General features: G+C 31.3%; 1 protein-coding gene across 6 annotated transcripts in view; it reads right to left on the bottom strand.

The window, feature by feature from the left end:
* The window catches only part of HYCC2 (hyccin PI4KA lipid kinase complex subunit 2), a 79,942-nt gene that overhangs the window by 27,507 nt on the left and 33,568 nt on the right, over positions 1 to 18,867 (bottom strand). For 3 of the 6 annotated variants that reach the window (XM_074299090.1, XM_074299088.1, XM_074299093.1), the window contains exons 4-6: positions 12,655 to 12,733; positions 11,817 to 11,918; positions 5,690 to 5,869 (exon numbers count right to left, since the gene is read on the bottom strand). In XM_074299090.1, coding sequence (XP_074155191.1) covers positions 5,690 to 5,869; positions 11,817 to 11,918; positions 12,655 to 12,705 — 333 coding nt within the window. In that variant the 5' untranslated portion in view covers positions 12,706 to 12,733. Of the gene's footprint in view, positions 1 to 5,689; positions 5,870 to 10,961; positions 11,017 to 11,816; positions 11,919 to 12,654; positions 12,734 to 17,881; positions 18,166 to 18,867 lie in introns of all 6 variants that reach the window. The other 3 variants (XM_074299094.1, XM_074299091.1, XM_074299092.1) reach the window with 2 other exon arrangements.

Here is an 18,867-nt window from a genome sequence, read left to right as displayed (position 1 = left end):
CACAACTATTTCTGTACATGTTTAATTTAACTACATAATGAGCAAATTGAGGTTATGCTCAATGTCTTTTTATTCCCTACTCAATACACATTAGATGAAATAATAAATATTTGAGGCCACAAAATACATTAACATTACACTAAAGTCATGATCATATCATTTAAATTACAAAGTCGAGGCAAAAGAAGATGGAGTATTAAGAGCAGGAAATTGCCTAACCTCTCCCAAATTCCCCTCCTAACAATATTATAGAATGCCTCAAAATGAATTCTGGAGTGGCTAAAGCAACAAAAGAAGGCTTGTCCACCCCCTGCAAGCCTGCTGCAAGGCAAAATACCTTAGTATAAGCCAGCAAATAGGCCCTAAGCTTTAGGCGCAAGTCAGCAGGCCTCTGCACTAGAGAAGTAATAGCAGCCTACACTCTATGTAACCCAGAGGATTTAGGATTGCTGCATCTACAACAGCAGCCTTCAAAAGTCTCAGATGGTAAGGGAGTTGAAAAATTGGTCAGAAGAAAATTATAGATTCTGTGCTGTCACTGGAATCTTTTACATTGCCCATACATGGTAGAAGATCATTACTAAGAGCTGGTACCTTGATCACAGTTGCCCCCAAAAAGTGCTTGTAATTATTCACAAATCAGAACACAGACTTGGACATAAGTGACCACACCTCTCCTAAGATCACACCACCCTGGAAGAACTGAAAACTTACAAATCCAAAGAACTAGTTCTGAACAGAGCAGCACAAAAAAATCGTAAAGCTTAGGATAGTAACCCCTCCCCCAGGAGGGAAGCTTAATTTTCTTTTTTTTTTTTTTTTGAAAACAAAGTCACTTTATTATAAAATTTTTTGACAGTTATATATGCATGAGTAATTTTTTTAAATAACATTATCCCTTGTAATCATTTTTCCAAATTATCCCCTCCCTCCCTCTACTCCCTCCCCTAGATGACAGGCAATCCCATACATTTTATATGTGTTACAGTATAACCTAGATACAATATATGTGTGTGAATCCAATTTTCTTGTTGCACATTAAGTATTAGACTCCGAAGGTATAAGTAACCTGGGTAGATAGACAGTAGTGCTAACAATTTACATTCACTTTCCAGTGTTCCTTCTCTGGGTGTAGTTGTTTCTGTTCATCATTGATCAACTGAAAGTGAGTTGGATCTTCTTTATGTTGAAGATATCCACTTCCATCAGAATACCTCTTCATACAGCACTGAAGTGTATAGTGATCTTCTGGTTCTGTTCACTTCACTCAGCATCAGTTGATGTAAGTCTTTCCAAACCTCTCTGTATTGGTCCTGCTGGTCATTTCTTACAGAACAATAATATTCCATAACATTCATATACCATAATTTACCCAACCATTCTCCAATTGATGGACATCCATTCATCTTCCAGTTTCTAGCCACTACGAAAAGAGCTGCCACAAACATTTTGGCACATACAGGTCCCTTTCCCCTCTTTAGTATTTCTTTGGGATATAAGCCCAATAGCAGCAATGTTGGATCAAAGGGTATGCGCACAGTTTGATAATTTTTTGGGCATAGTTCCAAATTTCTCTCCAGAATGGTTGGATTCTTTCACAACTCCACCAACAAGGTATTAGTGTCCCAGTTTTCCCACATCCCCTCCAACATTCATCATTATTTGTTCCTGTCATCTTAGCCAATCTGACAGGTGTGTGGTGGTATCTCAGAGTTGTCTTAATTTGCATTTCTCTGATCAATAGTGATTTGGAACACTCTATCATATGAGTGGAAATAATTTCAATTTTATCATCTGAAAATTATCTGTTCATATCCTCTGACCATTTATCAATTGGAGAATGGCTTGATTTCTTATAAATTAGGGTCAGTTCTCTATATATTTTGGAAATGAGACCTTTATCAGAACCTTTAACTGTAAAAATATTTTCCCAATTTGTTACTTCCCTTCTAATCTTGTTTGCATTAGTATTGTCTGTACAGAAACTTTTTAGTTTGATGTAATCAAAATCTTCTATTTTGTGATCAATAATGATCTCTAGTTCTTCTCTGGTTATAAATTCCTTCCTCTTCCACAGGTCTGAGAGGTAGACTATTCTCTGTTCCTCTAATCTATTTATGATCTCATTCTTTATGCCTAAATCATGGACCCATTTTGATCTTATCTTGGTATATGGTGTTAAGTGTGGATCCATATCTAATTTCTAGTTTTCCCAACAGTTTTTTCCAAATAATGAATTTTTATCCCTAATGTTGGTATCTTTGGGTTTGTCAAAGACTAGATTGCTATAGATGTACCCTTTTTTGTCCTTTGTACCTAATCTGTTCCACTGATCGACTGGTCTATTTCTTAGCCAATACCAAATGGTTTTGGTGACTGCTGCTATATAATATAGCTTTAGATCAGGTACACTTAGACCACCGGGAAGCTTAATTTTCAATAAAGTTAGGTTTGTTTTATTTCTTTCTGGGTGAGAAAATGAACAAACATCAAAAAGAATATCACAATAGAAAATTATTATAGTGTTAGGGAAGATGAAGACAGAAATTCAGAAGAAGACAATGAGATCAAAGCAGCTACATGCAAAGCCTCAAAAAAAAAAAAAAATTGGTCTCAAGTCAAATCAACTGGTCAGAAAAGAACTCGAGGACAAAAGGGATTTTAAAAAAACAACAGTTTGATAACTTACTGAAGAAATAACATCTTAAGAAACAAACAGGCCAAATGAGAAAAGAGGCACAAAAATTCACTAAAGAAAATTATTCCTTAAAGATCATAATTCACCAAGTAGAAGCTAATGACTGACCAGTTTTCCAATTCCCTTACCATTTGTAGGATGAGACATTTGAAGACTGCTACAGCAGATTCAGGTGCCCCCAAGACTTGCTTCTAGGTTATTGAATATAGACATCAAGGAATTATCAAAGAAAATTGTACCAATATTATAGAACTAGAGAGTAGAATAGAAATCAAAAGAATTCACATATCATCTTCTGAAAGAGTTCCCAAAATGAAAACTTCCAGGAATATTATAGTGAAATTCTAGAGCTCCAGTCAAGAAGGAAATATTACAGACAGCCAGAAAGAAACAATTCAAATATCATGGAGCCATAGTCAGATTAATACAAGATTTAGTAGCTTCTACATTAAAGGGTAAGAGAACTTGAAATATGATATTCTGGAAGGCAATGGATCTAGGATTACAACCAAGATTCACCTACCCAGCAAAACTGACTATAATTCTTTAGAGGAAAAAATAGGCAAAAATAAGCATTCAATGAAATAGACAAATTCCAAGCATTCCTGATGAAAAGACCAGAGCTCAATAGAAAATCTGACATTCAAACACAAGACTTTTAAATTCCTGTTTAAAAGATTAAAAAAGGAAAAATTAATCATAAGGGATTCAATAAAATTAAACTGTTTATATCCTTCAAAGGACGATAATACTTGTAACTCAAAAGAACTTTCAAATTATTAGGACAATAAGAATAAGTATACATAGACAGGGGACACTGATGTGAGTTGAATAAGGGATATCTTAAAAAAATAAAATTAAGGGGTAAGAAAAAGAAATGTACTGGAAGAAAGGGAAAGGGAGAGGTTTAATGGGAAAATTTATCTCACATAAAAGAAGCTTGAAAGAGTTTTTATAATGGAGGAGAAGATGGGCAGGTGAGATGGTGGGCAATGCTTGCATGTTACCCTCACTGCAATAGGCTCAAAGAAGGAACAACATACACAATCAGTTGTGTATGGAAATCTATCTTATCATTGAGAGAAGAAAGGGAAAAAACAGATAAGGAAAATAGGAAGGCTGATAGAAAGGAGGGCTGATCAGAGCAATCAGCTGATTTTGAGGAGAGACAAGGTAAAAGAAAGGGGAGAGAAGAAAAAACAGGAGGAAAAAAAAGAAGTTCGTGGAAACATTAAAAATTAACTGGAAACTAAATAATCTAATCCTAAAGAATAAGTAGGTCAAAGAACAAACCATAGAAACAATAATTTCATTAAAGAGAAAAAACAACAATAAGACAATGTATCAAAACATATTAATTCATTCACTTATTTATTTACTCATATATTCATTCATTAATTCATTCATTTATTTATTCCCTTATTCATTTATTTATTGTTAAGGATAGTCAGGTGGGATTTATACCAGGAATACATTTTTCAAACAGTCAGATCTTAACATTTCAAGAAATATTCATTGCTCATAGTTAGGCTGAATCAATATGATTAAAGTGACAATTCTACTTAATCATACCAATCAAACTAACAAAAAATAAGTTTATAGAGCTAAAAATATAATAATAAAATTCATCTGGAAGAACAAAATGGATGACTTTGATTAAAATGGATGACTTTGATTATTAAATTAAAAAGGTTTTATATAAAACAAAACCATCACCAAGATTAAAAGGAAAATAGAAAGCTAAGAAAAACTTTTTTACAGCAACAATCTCTTATAAAGGCCTCATTTCTCAAATACAGGAAACTTTACCAAATTTAAAAGAATATGAGTCATTTTTCAAGTAATAAATGGTCAAAGAATATGAACAGGCAATTTACAGATGAAAAATAAAAAATATGGGTATTTGAAAAAAATACCTCTCAGATTAGCTACTATGATAGAAAAAGAAAATGATAAAATATTGGAGATGATGTGGGAAAATTGGGACACTATAGCACTGGAGTTGTAAACTGATCCAAATATTCTGGAGAATAGTTTAGAACTATGTCCAAAGGGTTATTTAATTGTACACATCTTCTGACTTAGCAATATCATTAGTAAGTCTATATCCCAAAGATATCAAAAGGAAAAAGAACCTATTTGTACTAAAGTATTTATAATAGCTTTCTGATATGACGAAGAATTGGAAACTGAGGGGAAGTCCATCAAGGGGAATGGCTAATCAAGTGGTGGGGTATGATTGTGATGGAATACTATTGCTCTATAAAGAACTAAATAGGATGCTTTCAGAGAAATCTGAACAGACTTATATGAACTGATGGAAAACGATGTGAGAACTAGAAGAACATTCTATATACATTAACAGCAATACTGTAATGATGATCAACTATGAATGCCTTAGCTACCAAAGGACTCATGATGAAAAATGCTATCCTACCTCCAGAGAAAGATTTGATGGATTTTAAATATAGATCAAAGAATACTTGTTTTTTTCCCCCCACAACATGATTAACATGGAAATTGTTTTGTACAATATACATGTATAACCTGTATAAAACTGCTTGTTGTCTCAAGAAAAGGAAAGAAAAGATGAGATGGGAGAGAATTTGGAACTCAAAATTAAACAATAAAACAAAACAAAACATCAAATGTTAAAAACTGTTTTTATATGACATTAGAAAAAAATAAAACATTCTAAGTTTTTAAAAAATTCCATGACATGTATATTAAATATCTAGCACATAAGCAGTTTAAAGTAACTCAAAGAAAAAATTTGTGATTTTGGTACTTTTCTTTAAGTACATATATATATATATATATATATATATATATATATATATATATATATATATATATATATATATATATATATATATATATATATATATATATTTTTTATCAAGAATATAAAATTATTACATTATTTTCAGAGGACTTGTTTTAAATTCACTTAAAGCATCCCAACAACTTCTCAAAATTCCTTTTACTTACCAAATTATAGATCCCTAGTAGCAGTGCTTCTATGCAACCATTACTCTGTCTGTCCCGGCTAACAGTAAGTCGTAAATAAACCCATATCAATTCTGGTAAGAATTGCAGAGTGAATCTCTTGAGCCGAACTTCAGAACTACGATATAGTTCAAAAAGCTGGTGACAGACAGGTTCTAGGAGCTAAAGCAAAAATAAAAGAGGATAATTACAACCACCTTTTTTGGTTATAACTACATAGAAGGAAATGAAACAATTATCCACAAAGGAATAGAAAAAAAATTCAGTATCTAAATTATTGTGTAACTTTAATTCATTTCAATCACATAACAACACCAACCAAATTAGCTCCTGACTCCACTGTAGGAAAAAGAGACTGAATTAAGACTACCATAAGAAGAAACAGGTTTTCAACTGATGCAAACATTTTGTTATAATTTTATTTTGAAATAAAAATTTTCATCCTCTTTTTTTTATCTTGAGGCTTAAAAAAAAAAATGCCCTTCATTACCTATAGCAGCTTGGTCCTTTGAGGTTTTCTAAGATTTAGATTTTTTCTAGTGTTACCCTTTTTAATAAAAGAGGTCTCCCAAGAAAAGGGTTATAACACATTGGCATATCTTTTAATTATACTGTACTCTTTCCTCTTGCCTCAAAAAGTCTCAGTTCAAAAAAAAAAAAAAGCACCAAATAATTGGAAATTAATTTTTTAAGTGTCTTTATTCTTTGCCTCATATTTCAAGGAAGATTATAAAGTTATATCATTTCATTCTTGAGAACAAAAAGTTGCTAATATAAAAAATTAATATAATTAAAAAATTTATAGTTGTGATTTATTTCAAAACTTATCTTTATACCAAAACTTTTAAAAGGATAGAAATGTAGAAATATTGTTTTTCTTTCTCATGAATTCTAAATTCCCTGTAAAATCAGTTTTACTTATTCCGAGAGAAACTCATGGCCTAGAAATGCAAAGTTTTATTAGTAAGATATATTTTGCTATACTTTTTTGGAAAACATATAGATATATTGGCAATGAATTTCAAATGTAGACCCAACAACTTTCTAAACATGATATGTAGTCAATTCTTTGCTTTTTACTAGAATTTAACATCAAAAACTTAAACATGAAAAAGCCTATGGTTTATATGCCCTAAAATTCCATTGAAACTATATGATTCTAACTATATCTAGGAATCTGCTTGAATACAAGTTGAATATACCCATTTTTTCCCCATCTTCATCTAAAGAGATGAGGTGTCCCTTCTTCCTTGGCAAGGCTAAAATTCCATTTGTGTCTTTGGGTCCTATTTTTACCAGTTTCATCTGAAAGTTGACTCTTAATGATTCATTCCCTCTCTCTTATCTTCAAATTTTCCCTAATGGATCCCTTTTTTACTGCCTACAAAAGTGCTCTGATCTCCTATATACTTAAAAAAATCAAGTGAGACAAACAAAACACTAGTCTTAATATTTTACTCTAAATCTGTTTTCTCCTTCTCTAGTAAACTCCCAGAACGTGGATTATACTTGCTCTTTCCTTACCCCCTTGCAATTTAGCTTCATTATAATGCTCTCTCAGAAGAGAAATCTCAATCCTTTCTTCAATTCCCTGATTAACGATTCTAGTGTTGGGCTTTTTAAAGTAAATTTCTTGAAGACAAGAACTATGTCATCTTTTATCTTTGAAGTCTTAGTGATAAGCACAGTACTGTACAAAGTATATCCTAACAAGTGGTTTACTAAATTAAACTAAATTATAGATTTGTTCTTTTATGGTTCTGCTTTTTATCAATCTCTATAACAAAAATCACAATTTTTATATTTTCTAAAATTTTCTAAAACTGGGAATCACTAAATCCTATAACAATTCCATACTTCAGATTGATATAAATTAATAGTGTAACTCTAATATAACCAAAATATAATTAACATGTATAAAATGATAATCTTTCATCAAACTCAAATATTTCTATAAAGTAAATGATTTTATATGAGGAACGAAGTTGAGAAGGATAACTCATTAGCAGATATTTTGCTGTTTTAAAATTTAGGAAGATTTAGTAATAAAAAATACTTAAACAAAAACAAAGAAATGTTAAGGGAAAGTAAAGTGATATGATTGGCTTTTTGTTCCAAAACACATGGTGCATAAATTCTCATTTCTTCTAAGAACTTGAAATTCTCTATAATTTTTCAAGTATTTAGCTTCTGATACAAATAGTCTTAATTCTGAACTTAGCTATGAAAATACTGTTTGGTTGAAAATGGAAGAGAATTTAGAAATCATCTAATCTAATTCTTACATTTTAAAGATGAGAATGGAGTTAACCTTCCAGAAGGCTCAAATTATCCAAGTAATTTAATTTCCAAAGGGTCTCAAAGACAAAAATGACAGAACTAAAATTTCAATGTTACTTCTGGAAGTACATTTTGTAAAAACAAATATTAAAGATTAACTTTTCACCCTTAAAAGATAAAGTAAAAATAGTCATAAGAATTTGATGCAAATTCTGAAAAGTCATTTTAAAGGAGAAATATTGCTATATGTCTTCACTAATGAAACATTTCCAAAGAATCTGTCTTCACAGTTTTATTTGGGAATAGAAAAATTAGTAGTCAGTCAATAAGAATTTATTAAGTGCTTAATATATGTCAAGCACTGTAGCAACTACTGGACACATAAAGAGTGGCAAAATCATTATCTCTGTCCTCAAGTAGTTCACATAGTTCTTATTCTAATGTGGGAGACAACTTATAACTATGCCTATAAATATCATAAGCAATATGACTAGAAGGCAATATCAAGGGAGGGGAAAGTAGGAGTTGGAGAAACCAATAAAGGCCTTTTGCACATCGTGATATTTGAGTTGACTCTTGAAGGAAACTAGGAAAGGGAAATGAAGAAGGGCATTTTTGGCCTGTGGACAACTAGTGAAAAAGCACAGAGTTTGGAGGTAGAACTATAAAGGTAAGTAGAGAAGAATCAGGAAAAAGAAATATTATGAAAACTTAGAGAACAAAGAACATTCAGGAGTAGATGACTAACAGTGTCAAAGGCTGCAGAGAGATCAAGAAAGACAAAAAATGAGGACATTAGATTTGGGAATAAAGAGAGCTTTGATAAATTAGGAGATGGCAGTTTCAGTTGACTGATAAAGTCAGAAGGTAAAGTACAGAGTGTGGGTGAGAGGTGAGGAAGAAGAGAGACACTGATTATAGCTGACCTCAAGGTCAGGGCATTGTGATTTAGGGCACTACTATTTAGGAAAATAGTTGGGAGACTGAAACTTCTTAGTTTGCCTTGTAAAAATTTTCATTTAAGAGGACTTTTTTCTTCTTTTAAAATAGCTGAAAGACTACACTTTAATTAATGGAAAAGATACAAGGATTCCCCCTAAAGGAATAGGCTTTTTTGAGGGAGAGAGTGAAGTATTGATAGAGAGTAAGGGGAAGCTTGAGAGCCAGTATCTTTATAATAGCAAAATAAGACTGGGGCAGCTAGGTAATGCAATGCTAGAGCACCAGCCCTGAAGTCAGGGACCTGAGTTCAAATTTGGCCTTAGACACTTAACAGTTCCTACCTTTGTGACCCTGGGCAAGTCACTTTACCCCAATAGCCTCAGCCAAAAAAAAAAAAAAGTTTAAAGATGTTTATGAATCTAAATTATTTAAGTGGGTGTGCCCTCTTAAAAGGTAATTTGTAATCAAAATTTATCTTTGGCACTGTTAGAGATAGCCTATGTAGCAAACAGAAAAGGCTGGTTTGGGAATTTAGGGCTCAAGTCCCACCTACCTCAGACAAATACAGATTGTGTGACTCTAAGGAAGTCACTTTATTTCTCAGTGATCTAAACCATAGTATTGAACTTATGTTGAAAAGTTTCCTGGGGAAGCAACATGTTGATAACCAACAAAATTACATTCCCCAATACATTTTGATATGATTTAGCTACTCTAAAGAGGAAGTAGAGTTTCACAGCTCTGCTCTGAACAATTCTCAAAAATTAAACTGCAGATAAGGTAGTTGATCTGCATTGATGGAATAAGTTTTTCATCAAGAGGTCTCCATGTAAATGAAATCACAGGTACTAATCTATCCTTTTGGGAATTTTCCAGCCTTAACTTTTGTTTTGAGTTTAAATCCAGCTTTAGACACTAACAAGGTGTGGACCTTCGGCAAGTCACTTAACCTCTCTCTGCCACAGATTTCTCATTTATAAAGTGGGAATAATAATAGCCGCTACACCTAGAAGTGTTGTGAGTATAAAATGAGGTATTTGGAAAAAAATGTTTTGCAAGTATTTTAAAGTTCTATAAAATATTATTATAGTTGAAGCTGTTAGCATGTGAAAAAGTGATCCAGCTTTTTTCCTTTACATCTTTGCCCTCAAATTAGTTTTCTACCAATTGAAAAGAAGCTTTAAATCTTGAAAAGGTTCAGAGTATTTCATTTTCATAAGTAAGCATGAGAAAAAAATTTTAATATTAAAAATTTCCCGTGTTCCAATGACACAACCCTGGTCTATCCCACCAGAAGATTTTCATCACTAGAAAGGACTTTGTTACAAAACCATATTATCAGAAATATCCTTTCCAGTGAACATCATAATTGTTAATTCCTTCTATAGGGAAGAAATATAAAGATGGTAAAATAACATTTCTACTGAAAATCCATGAAAGCAAATGTTTTGTGTAACTGATTGTTTTTTTTAAGCTACCTTTAAACAATTTAACTCCTAATGCAAACATTTGGAGACTGGTTTTTCATCCACTTGGTTTATCCATCTAGCATATGCATGGCAAAATGATAATTTTGAGGAAATTACAAATTTTCACAGGAATGACTGCCCATGAAAAGAATACACCATAAAAAGAGGGCAAAACATAAATTAATTTTTAATACTAAGTAAACTTTAAACATTAAAATAGCATAAAACAACAAGGGATGATGGAAATAGAACTTTTGAGTCTGAGATTCTGAAAACTATGACTTAGGCAAGTATATATGTTCTAATTGCAGTTGGATAAATTTTGGAAACACTAGAAATATATTGCAAAGAAAAAAGGGATCATTAAGTATAAATGTAATTGCTGCTACCACTTATAAGAAGCACAAGACCAATTCTAAGTCATACCAAGATTAGGTGATGAGGGTTGGAAGAGAGGGAACAAAAAGACTGAAAGTAGCAACAGGTCAGTAAGCAAATTTTTAGTGATATAAGGAAAACAAAGAAGCACTTTTAAGTCAAGCTGCTTGTTAAGAGAAGATTACCTGAAATTCTTCAAACTCAATCCAGTAAACAGCAGAGACATCGAGGAGGCTGTATCTGGGAAAATAAGAAGCTACTTTCCTGTGTGTTCCTTTCATTTTCATTTTAAAGCACACAAGAAACCAGCGGTGATCAAAGTTTTCTTGACAACTTGTGTCACATTATATTAGTTTAACATTCAGTAGAAAAGTGATGTTGAGTATATTTCCAGGAGATGATAATGGAATGTAAGAAATCTTTCCCTTTCCCCTACTTTATACTCTAAAATTCTGAGTATTAAGAAAATATTACTCTAATTTGTGTGATTAGATTGAGTGATTAGAATTGAAATATGCTTCCTCTTTTTACTTTAATATTTTACCACTAGGGTATTGCAATCTTTGTTAAAAGAAAACCACTAATTTAATTTTACTGATTAATTTGAACAAACTGTAGTTATATGTCATTGCAAGTCAATGAATATTAAAGAATGATTATGTAAATTTTAATGAATATATTGATCTAGAGATTATTAACACCTGGCTTCCAGAAAATGAAACATTTTCATTTCTCAAATCTAAATAGTCTACTGTGAAAATGGGTACTAAAATGAAGGGATTAAAAGATAAATGGACACCCCTTTTTTCTGATTTTAAATGTATTCTAGAAACCTTAGTTTACTTGCACAGGGAGAAAAAAGCAATTATAAGAATGAGGAAAAAAAAAGAGAAAGAAAGAATTTCAATCCCCAAAGTAAAAACAGTAATAATAGTACAAGTAATAAAAAAGGAAATAAAACCTTCAAAATTTAAACTTATACATATATTAACCCATGCACTGTCACATACCAAAACTGTATTTTTTATGAACTCCCCTACCTCATTATTTGAGTCTTGAATGACTTTATAGAGAGCAGGTACCAGTGTTTTTTTCCTGTGCAGAGTTGCTGCATAGTTGGTGATCTGAGTTTCAGGTAATGCCTAAAAGAAGATCAGAAGGAAGAGAGAAAGATGAGTGGATTAATATATTTGGAAAGCCAAAAGTTTCTACATATTAGCTACTGCAGGAAAAATAATGAAGGCTTTATCTTTAAAAAATGAAAATAGTAAACATTAATTAAACTAACTTTGGAGGATAAGTGAAAAATTTCAAGTTGCAATATCTGAAAATCTGTGACACGGACAAAATATATATTCAATTAAAAAATTAGAACTCACAAATTACATATGAATGTACAGTCATGAGAAACTATAAATTAATCCAGATTCAAAGAAAATTGATAAGTGATTTTTTTTATTTCTTTAATTTTAACTTTTAGAAACACTTTACTTATTTAGTGCCAATAATTCCCAATTGTTTTTCTTAAGTACTTTTGTAACTGTAAATTTTCTTATAAAGTTATCTATAAAACATTTAGTATTTAGTCTGCCCTTTTAAAATTGGTAACTAAAAATAAAGTTGAATACATGTAACATGTATGGGATTGCCTGTCATCTAGGGGAGGGGAAAATTCGAAAAAGAAGTGAATACAAGGGATAATGCTGTAAAAAAAAAACCCATGCATATGTAATGTCAGAGAAATTATAATTATAAAATTAATAAAAAAGAATAAAAATAAAAAATAAAATAAAATAAAATTGAATGCTTACTTTTAATCTGAATATTAATGACATATACTCTCATTAACACCTCTCTCCATTCACTTATCCAATTTACCTTGAATTCTGAAAGCCATTCTTCCACTACACTACGTTCAGATCCCAACATCTTCTTATACCGTTGATTCCTCTTTTATCTGTGGAAAAGAAAAGCCTTATAATTGAAATACAATACAAAATGTTCACAAGCTACTAAATCCCAATATATTAAAAATTAAATTAAAAAGAAAAAAAAATTAATCCACTATCTGTGGTAAACATATGAAAGATTTAGCAGACTGGTTTCAAAAAAGCCTGAAGAAACTTACATGAAATAATGAGTTAAGCAAGTAGAACCAAGAGAAAATTGTATACAATAACAAGGTTACACGATGATCAACTGTGATGGATTTAACTCTATTCAATCAGCAGGTGATTCAAGGCCATTCCAATTAGACTTGTGATGGAAAAGGGCCATTCCTATCCAGAGAGAGAACTCTTGGAGACTGAATCAGGGTAGAGTATTTTCACTTTTTGTTGTTATTTGCTTGAGGAAGGAGGGCAGGAAAAGAGAGAGAAAAAAATTTGGACCAAGTGTAGAAGACGCGGAATTCTGAGAAAAGTATAGTTGAAGCAAAGATACTTACAGCAGGGTATTTACTTAGTGTGACTGATGAGATAATGGTTCTCTAGTTCACATATAATTAATACTTAGTATAATATGGTGATGTAATGGTAGTTGGTACATGTTAAGTGTGCTGTAGTGATGTAATTGTACTAAGGATTGAGAGGACTTGAAATAAACAGACTCCAATGAGTGTGTGAGCTGGAGCTCAGACTCCAGACTCTATCCCTGACTATCCTTGTGGTGACTCTCGTGCTAAGACCAAGGCCTGTCCAGAGACCGTTGAGAAAGCTAGCTTGGATATTACATATAAGGTTTTGCAAAGATGAACACTGAAAACTATCTTTGCATGTATTTGGAAAAATAAATACTATAATAAAATTTTTAAGAAAGAATTTTGTTCTTATAAATATGAAGGTTTCTATTGCAAAATTCAATAAATACTACTTTCAGAAATAAGCTATATATTTTAATGTGCTTTAAAAATCTATCTTATCATGTAAGGCTTTCAGACTATTCTTAGTTACTGTATCTTAGAATATCAGGAAAAGCTCACTGTATCAAGGTAAAAACAGTATCACTATGTAAATCAAATAATCCATGACTCATGTTCTTACCAAATATAATATGAAGAAAAACCAAGTGGAAATTAAATATCATGGAAGAAAGCAGAAATTGTAATTTTAAATAAGTTACAAAGATTACTAATATTGAGCAAGTTTTTTTTTTTTTTTTTTTTTTTTTTTTTTTTTTTTTTTTTTTTTTTTTTTTTTGTGCGTACATATTTAAAAAACAGATTTTGGGCTTAAAAACTTATTGTCCTAAATTTCTCTCAAACTGAACACATTCTTTTATGACGAATTCAGAATACAAATAATGAAGTAAATACCCCATAATGCAAATATAAATCAAAGAGACTTTTAACAAGTGAGTCACAAGGAGAAGATAGCAAAACTATTACTGGTGGGGGGACCTTAACCTCCTCCTTTTAGAAGATAAATCTAACTACAAAATAAAGAAGAAAAAAATTAAGTTGATAAATAAAATTTTAGAAGAGTTAAATATGACAGATTTCTGGAGAAAACGGAATAGGAATAGATTCTAGCGGTACTCAAAAACTGACCATGTATTCTAACAGTCTAATACAGAATGGCACAAATATAAAATGCATCCTTTTCAGATCATGATGCAATAAAAGTTACATGTAATAAAGAGCCACGGAAAGATAGACTAAAAAGTAACTAAAAACCAAATAATCTAATGCTAAAGAATGAGTCAAACAACAAATAAGAAACAATTAACAATTTTATCCAAGAGAATCACAGTTATGAGGCAAAATACCAAATTTTATGAGATGTAGGCAAAGCAGTTCTTGGGGATAATTTTGAATGTCCTAAATGCTTACATAAATAAAATAGAAAAAGAGGAGATCAAAAATCTAAATATGCAACAAAAAAGAAAAAGAACAAATTTAAAATCCTCAATTAAATTCAACTAGAAATTCTGAAAATCAAAGGAGACTTTAAGAAAATGGAAAGTGAGACAACTATTAAACTAATATGTAATACCCACAGCAGATGGGTATTAAAAAAAACCCAAAAAACAAACAATAAAATAGATAAACCTTTCATTAATTAGAAAAAAATAAAGAAGAAAACCAAATTATCAGTATCAAAAATGAAAAGATGGGGGGGGGGGGCCCCATGAGATGGTACTGTGGATAGAGACCAGCCCTGAAGTCAGGAGTTTAAATCTGGCCTCAGACCCTTTATATTTCTAGCTATGTGACCCTGAGCAAGTTACTTAACCCCAAATGCTTCAAGGGAAAAAAAATGAAAAGAATAAATTCACCCATCAAGGAAGGAGAAATTAAAGCAATAATCAGGAGTTATTTTGCCCAATTGCATGCCAATAAATCTGTCAATCTAAATGAAATGGATGAATATTTTAAAAATATGTAAATTGCCCAGATTAAGAGAAGAGGAAATAAAACACTTAAATAACCCCATTTTAGGGAAAAAAAAAAAAAAAAAAAAAAAAAAATTGAACAAGCCTTCAATGAGCTAGTACCTGTTCCTAGGCCAGATGGATTTACAAGTGAAATCTACCAAATATTTAAACACTTAATTCCAATACTATATAAACCATCTGGGAAAATGGCAATGGAGTCCCACAAAATTCCTTTTATGACACAAATATGGTACTGATGTCTAAACAAGAAGGGTTAAAATAGAGAAAGAAAATTTATAGACCAAATTTCCAAATGAATATTGAAGTAAAAGTTTTAAATAAAATATTAGCTAAAAGATTATAGCAATTTATCACTAGTATAATACACTATGACCAGAAGGAATTTATAACAGAAATGCAAGGTTAGTTCAATGTCAGAAAACTATGAGCATGATAATGTGGAAATATCTTTAGAAGAATCGAAGATGTTCTACCTATATTGAATTAGCTGCTATCTAGGAGGGGGGAGATGAGGAGGGAGAGAGAAAAATTTGGAACACAAGGTTTTACAAGAGTGAATGTATCAATAGAAGTCATAAGATTATTTAAAATGCAGAAAAAACCTTTTGAAAAAACACACCATCTATTTCTATTAAGAATACTAGAAAGCTTAAGAATAAGTGTTTATTTCTTAAAATGATAAGCAAGATCTAAAACTATCAGGAAACATAATATATAATGGGGATAAGCTAACCTTCCCAATAAGATCAGAGATAAAACAAGCATACCCATTATCACAACTATTATTCAGTATTATACTAAAAATGTTAACTTTAGCACAAAAGAAAAGAAAAAGAAATTGAAGAAATTAATACAGGCAATAAGGAAACAAAACTCATTCTTTGCAAATGATATGATAGTATACTTAGATAATAATCTAAAAAACTACTTTGAAACAATTAACTTTGGCAAAGTTATAAGTTATAAAATAAACTTACATAAATCATCAGCATTTCTATATATTACCAACAAATCTCAGCAGCATGACAGATATATTTTATTTAAAACAACTTTAGATAATCAAAAGATACTTGTCAGTCTATCTACCAAGAAAAATCCAGGAATTAAGAACACAATTACAAAACAATTTTCATACAAATAGTCAGATATAAACAAATGGAAAAATGTAATTTGCTAGTGGGTTAAGCAGAGCTAATATAAAAAAAAAATAAAATTACAATTCTACCTAAATTTAGTTAATTCCATACCAAGAAAACTAATAAAAATTATTTTACAGAGCTAGAAAAACTAACAACAAAATTCATCTGGAAGAATAAAAAGTCAAGAACATTATGGGAATTCATGAAAAGAAACTCACAAGGGATGGTGGTCCCACTGTATCAGATCTAAAACTATACTATAAAACAGTAATCATCTAAACTATTTGGTATTGGTTAAGAAACAGAGTGGTGGATCAGCGGAAAAATTAGGAACACAAATCATAGTAGTAAATGAGTATAGTAATCTACTATTTGATAAATCAAAAGATTCCAATTTTTGTGGTAACTTGTTATATGATTAAAAAATGCTGAGACAAGTGGAAAACAATACAGGAGAAACTTGGCATGGACAAACATCTCACTGCATACTAAGATTAAGTCAAAGTGAGTATATGATTTACACATAAATGGTGATACCATTAGCAAACTAGAAAAGCAAGGAATAGCTTAATTGTCAGATCTATAAGGAAGAGAAGAATTTATAACCAAACAAGAAGTAGAGAATATTACAAAATGCAAAATAGATAATTTTAATTAAATTAAGAAGAGATTATGCAAACAAAACTAATGCAACCAAGATTAGAAGGAAAGCAGAAAACTGGGAAACAAATTTTAAAGTTAATGTTTCTGATAAAGTCAAATGTTCCTCATTTCTAAAACAGAGAATTGAATCAAATTTATAATAGAAGTATTACCCAATTGATAAATGGCCAAAGAATATAAACAGGCAGTTTTTAGATGAAGAAATTAAAGCTATCTAGAGATATATAAAGAAATACCTTAAATCACTTTTCATTAGAGAAATGCAAATTAAAAAAAAAAAAAAAAAGAATCAAGAGAATAAGGGGCAGCTAGGTGGCGCAGTGGATAGAGCACCAGCCCCAAAGTCAGGAGGACCTAAGTTCAAATGTGACCTTGGATACTTAACACTTCCTGGCTGTGACCCTAACTGCCTTAAAAAAAAAAAAGAAGAAGAAGAAGAAGAAGAAGAATGGAGAAATGCAAATTAAAACAACTCTGAAGGACCACTTCACACCTATCGTCAGATTGGCTAAGATGGAGAAAAAGATAATTATAAATATTGGAGAAAATGTGAGAAAGTTAGAACATTAATGCATTATTAGTGGAGTTGTGAACAGATCCAACTATTCTGGAGAACAATTTGGAACAATGCCCAAGGGCTATAAAACTGTGCATATCCTTTACTACAGCAATAACGCTAGTGAGTCTATATCCTAAAGAGATCATAAAAGGAAAAGGACACATATATACAAAAGTAATTCGAGTAGCTCTTTTTGTTGTGGTAAAGAATTGGAAACTGAGGAATGCCCATGAATTGGGGAATTACTAAACAAGTTTTGCTATATGAATGTAATGGAATACCACTGTGTTATAAGAAATGATGAATACGCAGATTTCACAAAAACCTGGAAAGACTTACATGAACTTACACTGAGTGAAGTGAGCAGACATAAGAGAATATTATAAAAAGTAACAGCAAGATGCAATGCAATGATCCACGATAATTCCAAGAGATGCTGGATGTTGTGATGGAAACTGTTGACTATGGAATCTGAATGAGGATTGAAGCATACCAATTTTAAGTTTTTTTTGTTGTTTTTCCTTCTTTCTTGTGGTTTTTCTCTTTTGTTCTAAATCTTCTTTGACAACATGATTAATGCGGAAATATGATTGACATGATTGTACATGTATAACATATTAGGTTGCTTGCTGTCTTTTGGAGGGAGGAACAATGGATAGAAAAATTTAGAGCTCAAAATCTTACAAAGAGAAATGTTGAAAATTATCTTTACATATAATTGAGAAAAAATACTAATAAGTAAAAAAATTAGTTGATATTTTAAACCTTGCTGCAGCTTTATTAACTAAGTGCATGTAATATTTTTCAATATTCTTGTGTCTGAGGGAACAGGGAAGCCTGAAGATAGGGAGAGAGATCAGGAAATACCCAGTTGGTAGACAAGTCAGAACACACATAACATTTATTAATAAGTTTACTCTCTTCTAGGGTGTAGTTTGTGATACTTCCAAACAATTACAGTAGTTATATCAAAGATCACCATAACACATTAAAAAAAAAAAATGCAGTATTTGCAAAGCACAGATTGTGCAAAGCACAATAAAATAAGGTATGCCTACATGGCAGTACAAGGACAGCACATTCCATCAGAACGTCTCAATAACTAATCTCTAGCCAAGAAGCACAATTCTTTCACAAGGACTAAAAGTATGGCATCTTTCAAGGAACAATAAATTCACCAGTAAATGGGCATAGTCAGAAAACATATTTGGCCTAAACTTTATCCTAGATAATATACAACAGTTTTCAGAGAGTATTGGTAACAAGGGAGCCCTGAAACTCTCTAAAACTCCTTCAAGGAGAAAGTCTCCTGAATCCTGCCTCTCATAGGGGAAC

Source organism: Sminthopsis crassicaudata, chromosome 3 (assembly GCF_048593235.1).
Source record: "Sminthopsis crassicaudata isolate SCR6 chromosome 3, ASM4859323v1, whole genome shotgun sequence".
In the NCBI taxonomy this organism is placed as follows: Eukaryota; Metazoa; Chordata; class Mammalia; order Dasyuromorphia; family Dasyuridae; genus Sminthopsis; species Sminthopsis crassicaudata.
Note: the sequence above shows the minus strand (reverse complement) of the source record. Positions and strands in the feature narration are given on the sequence as shown.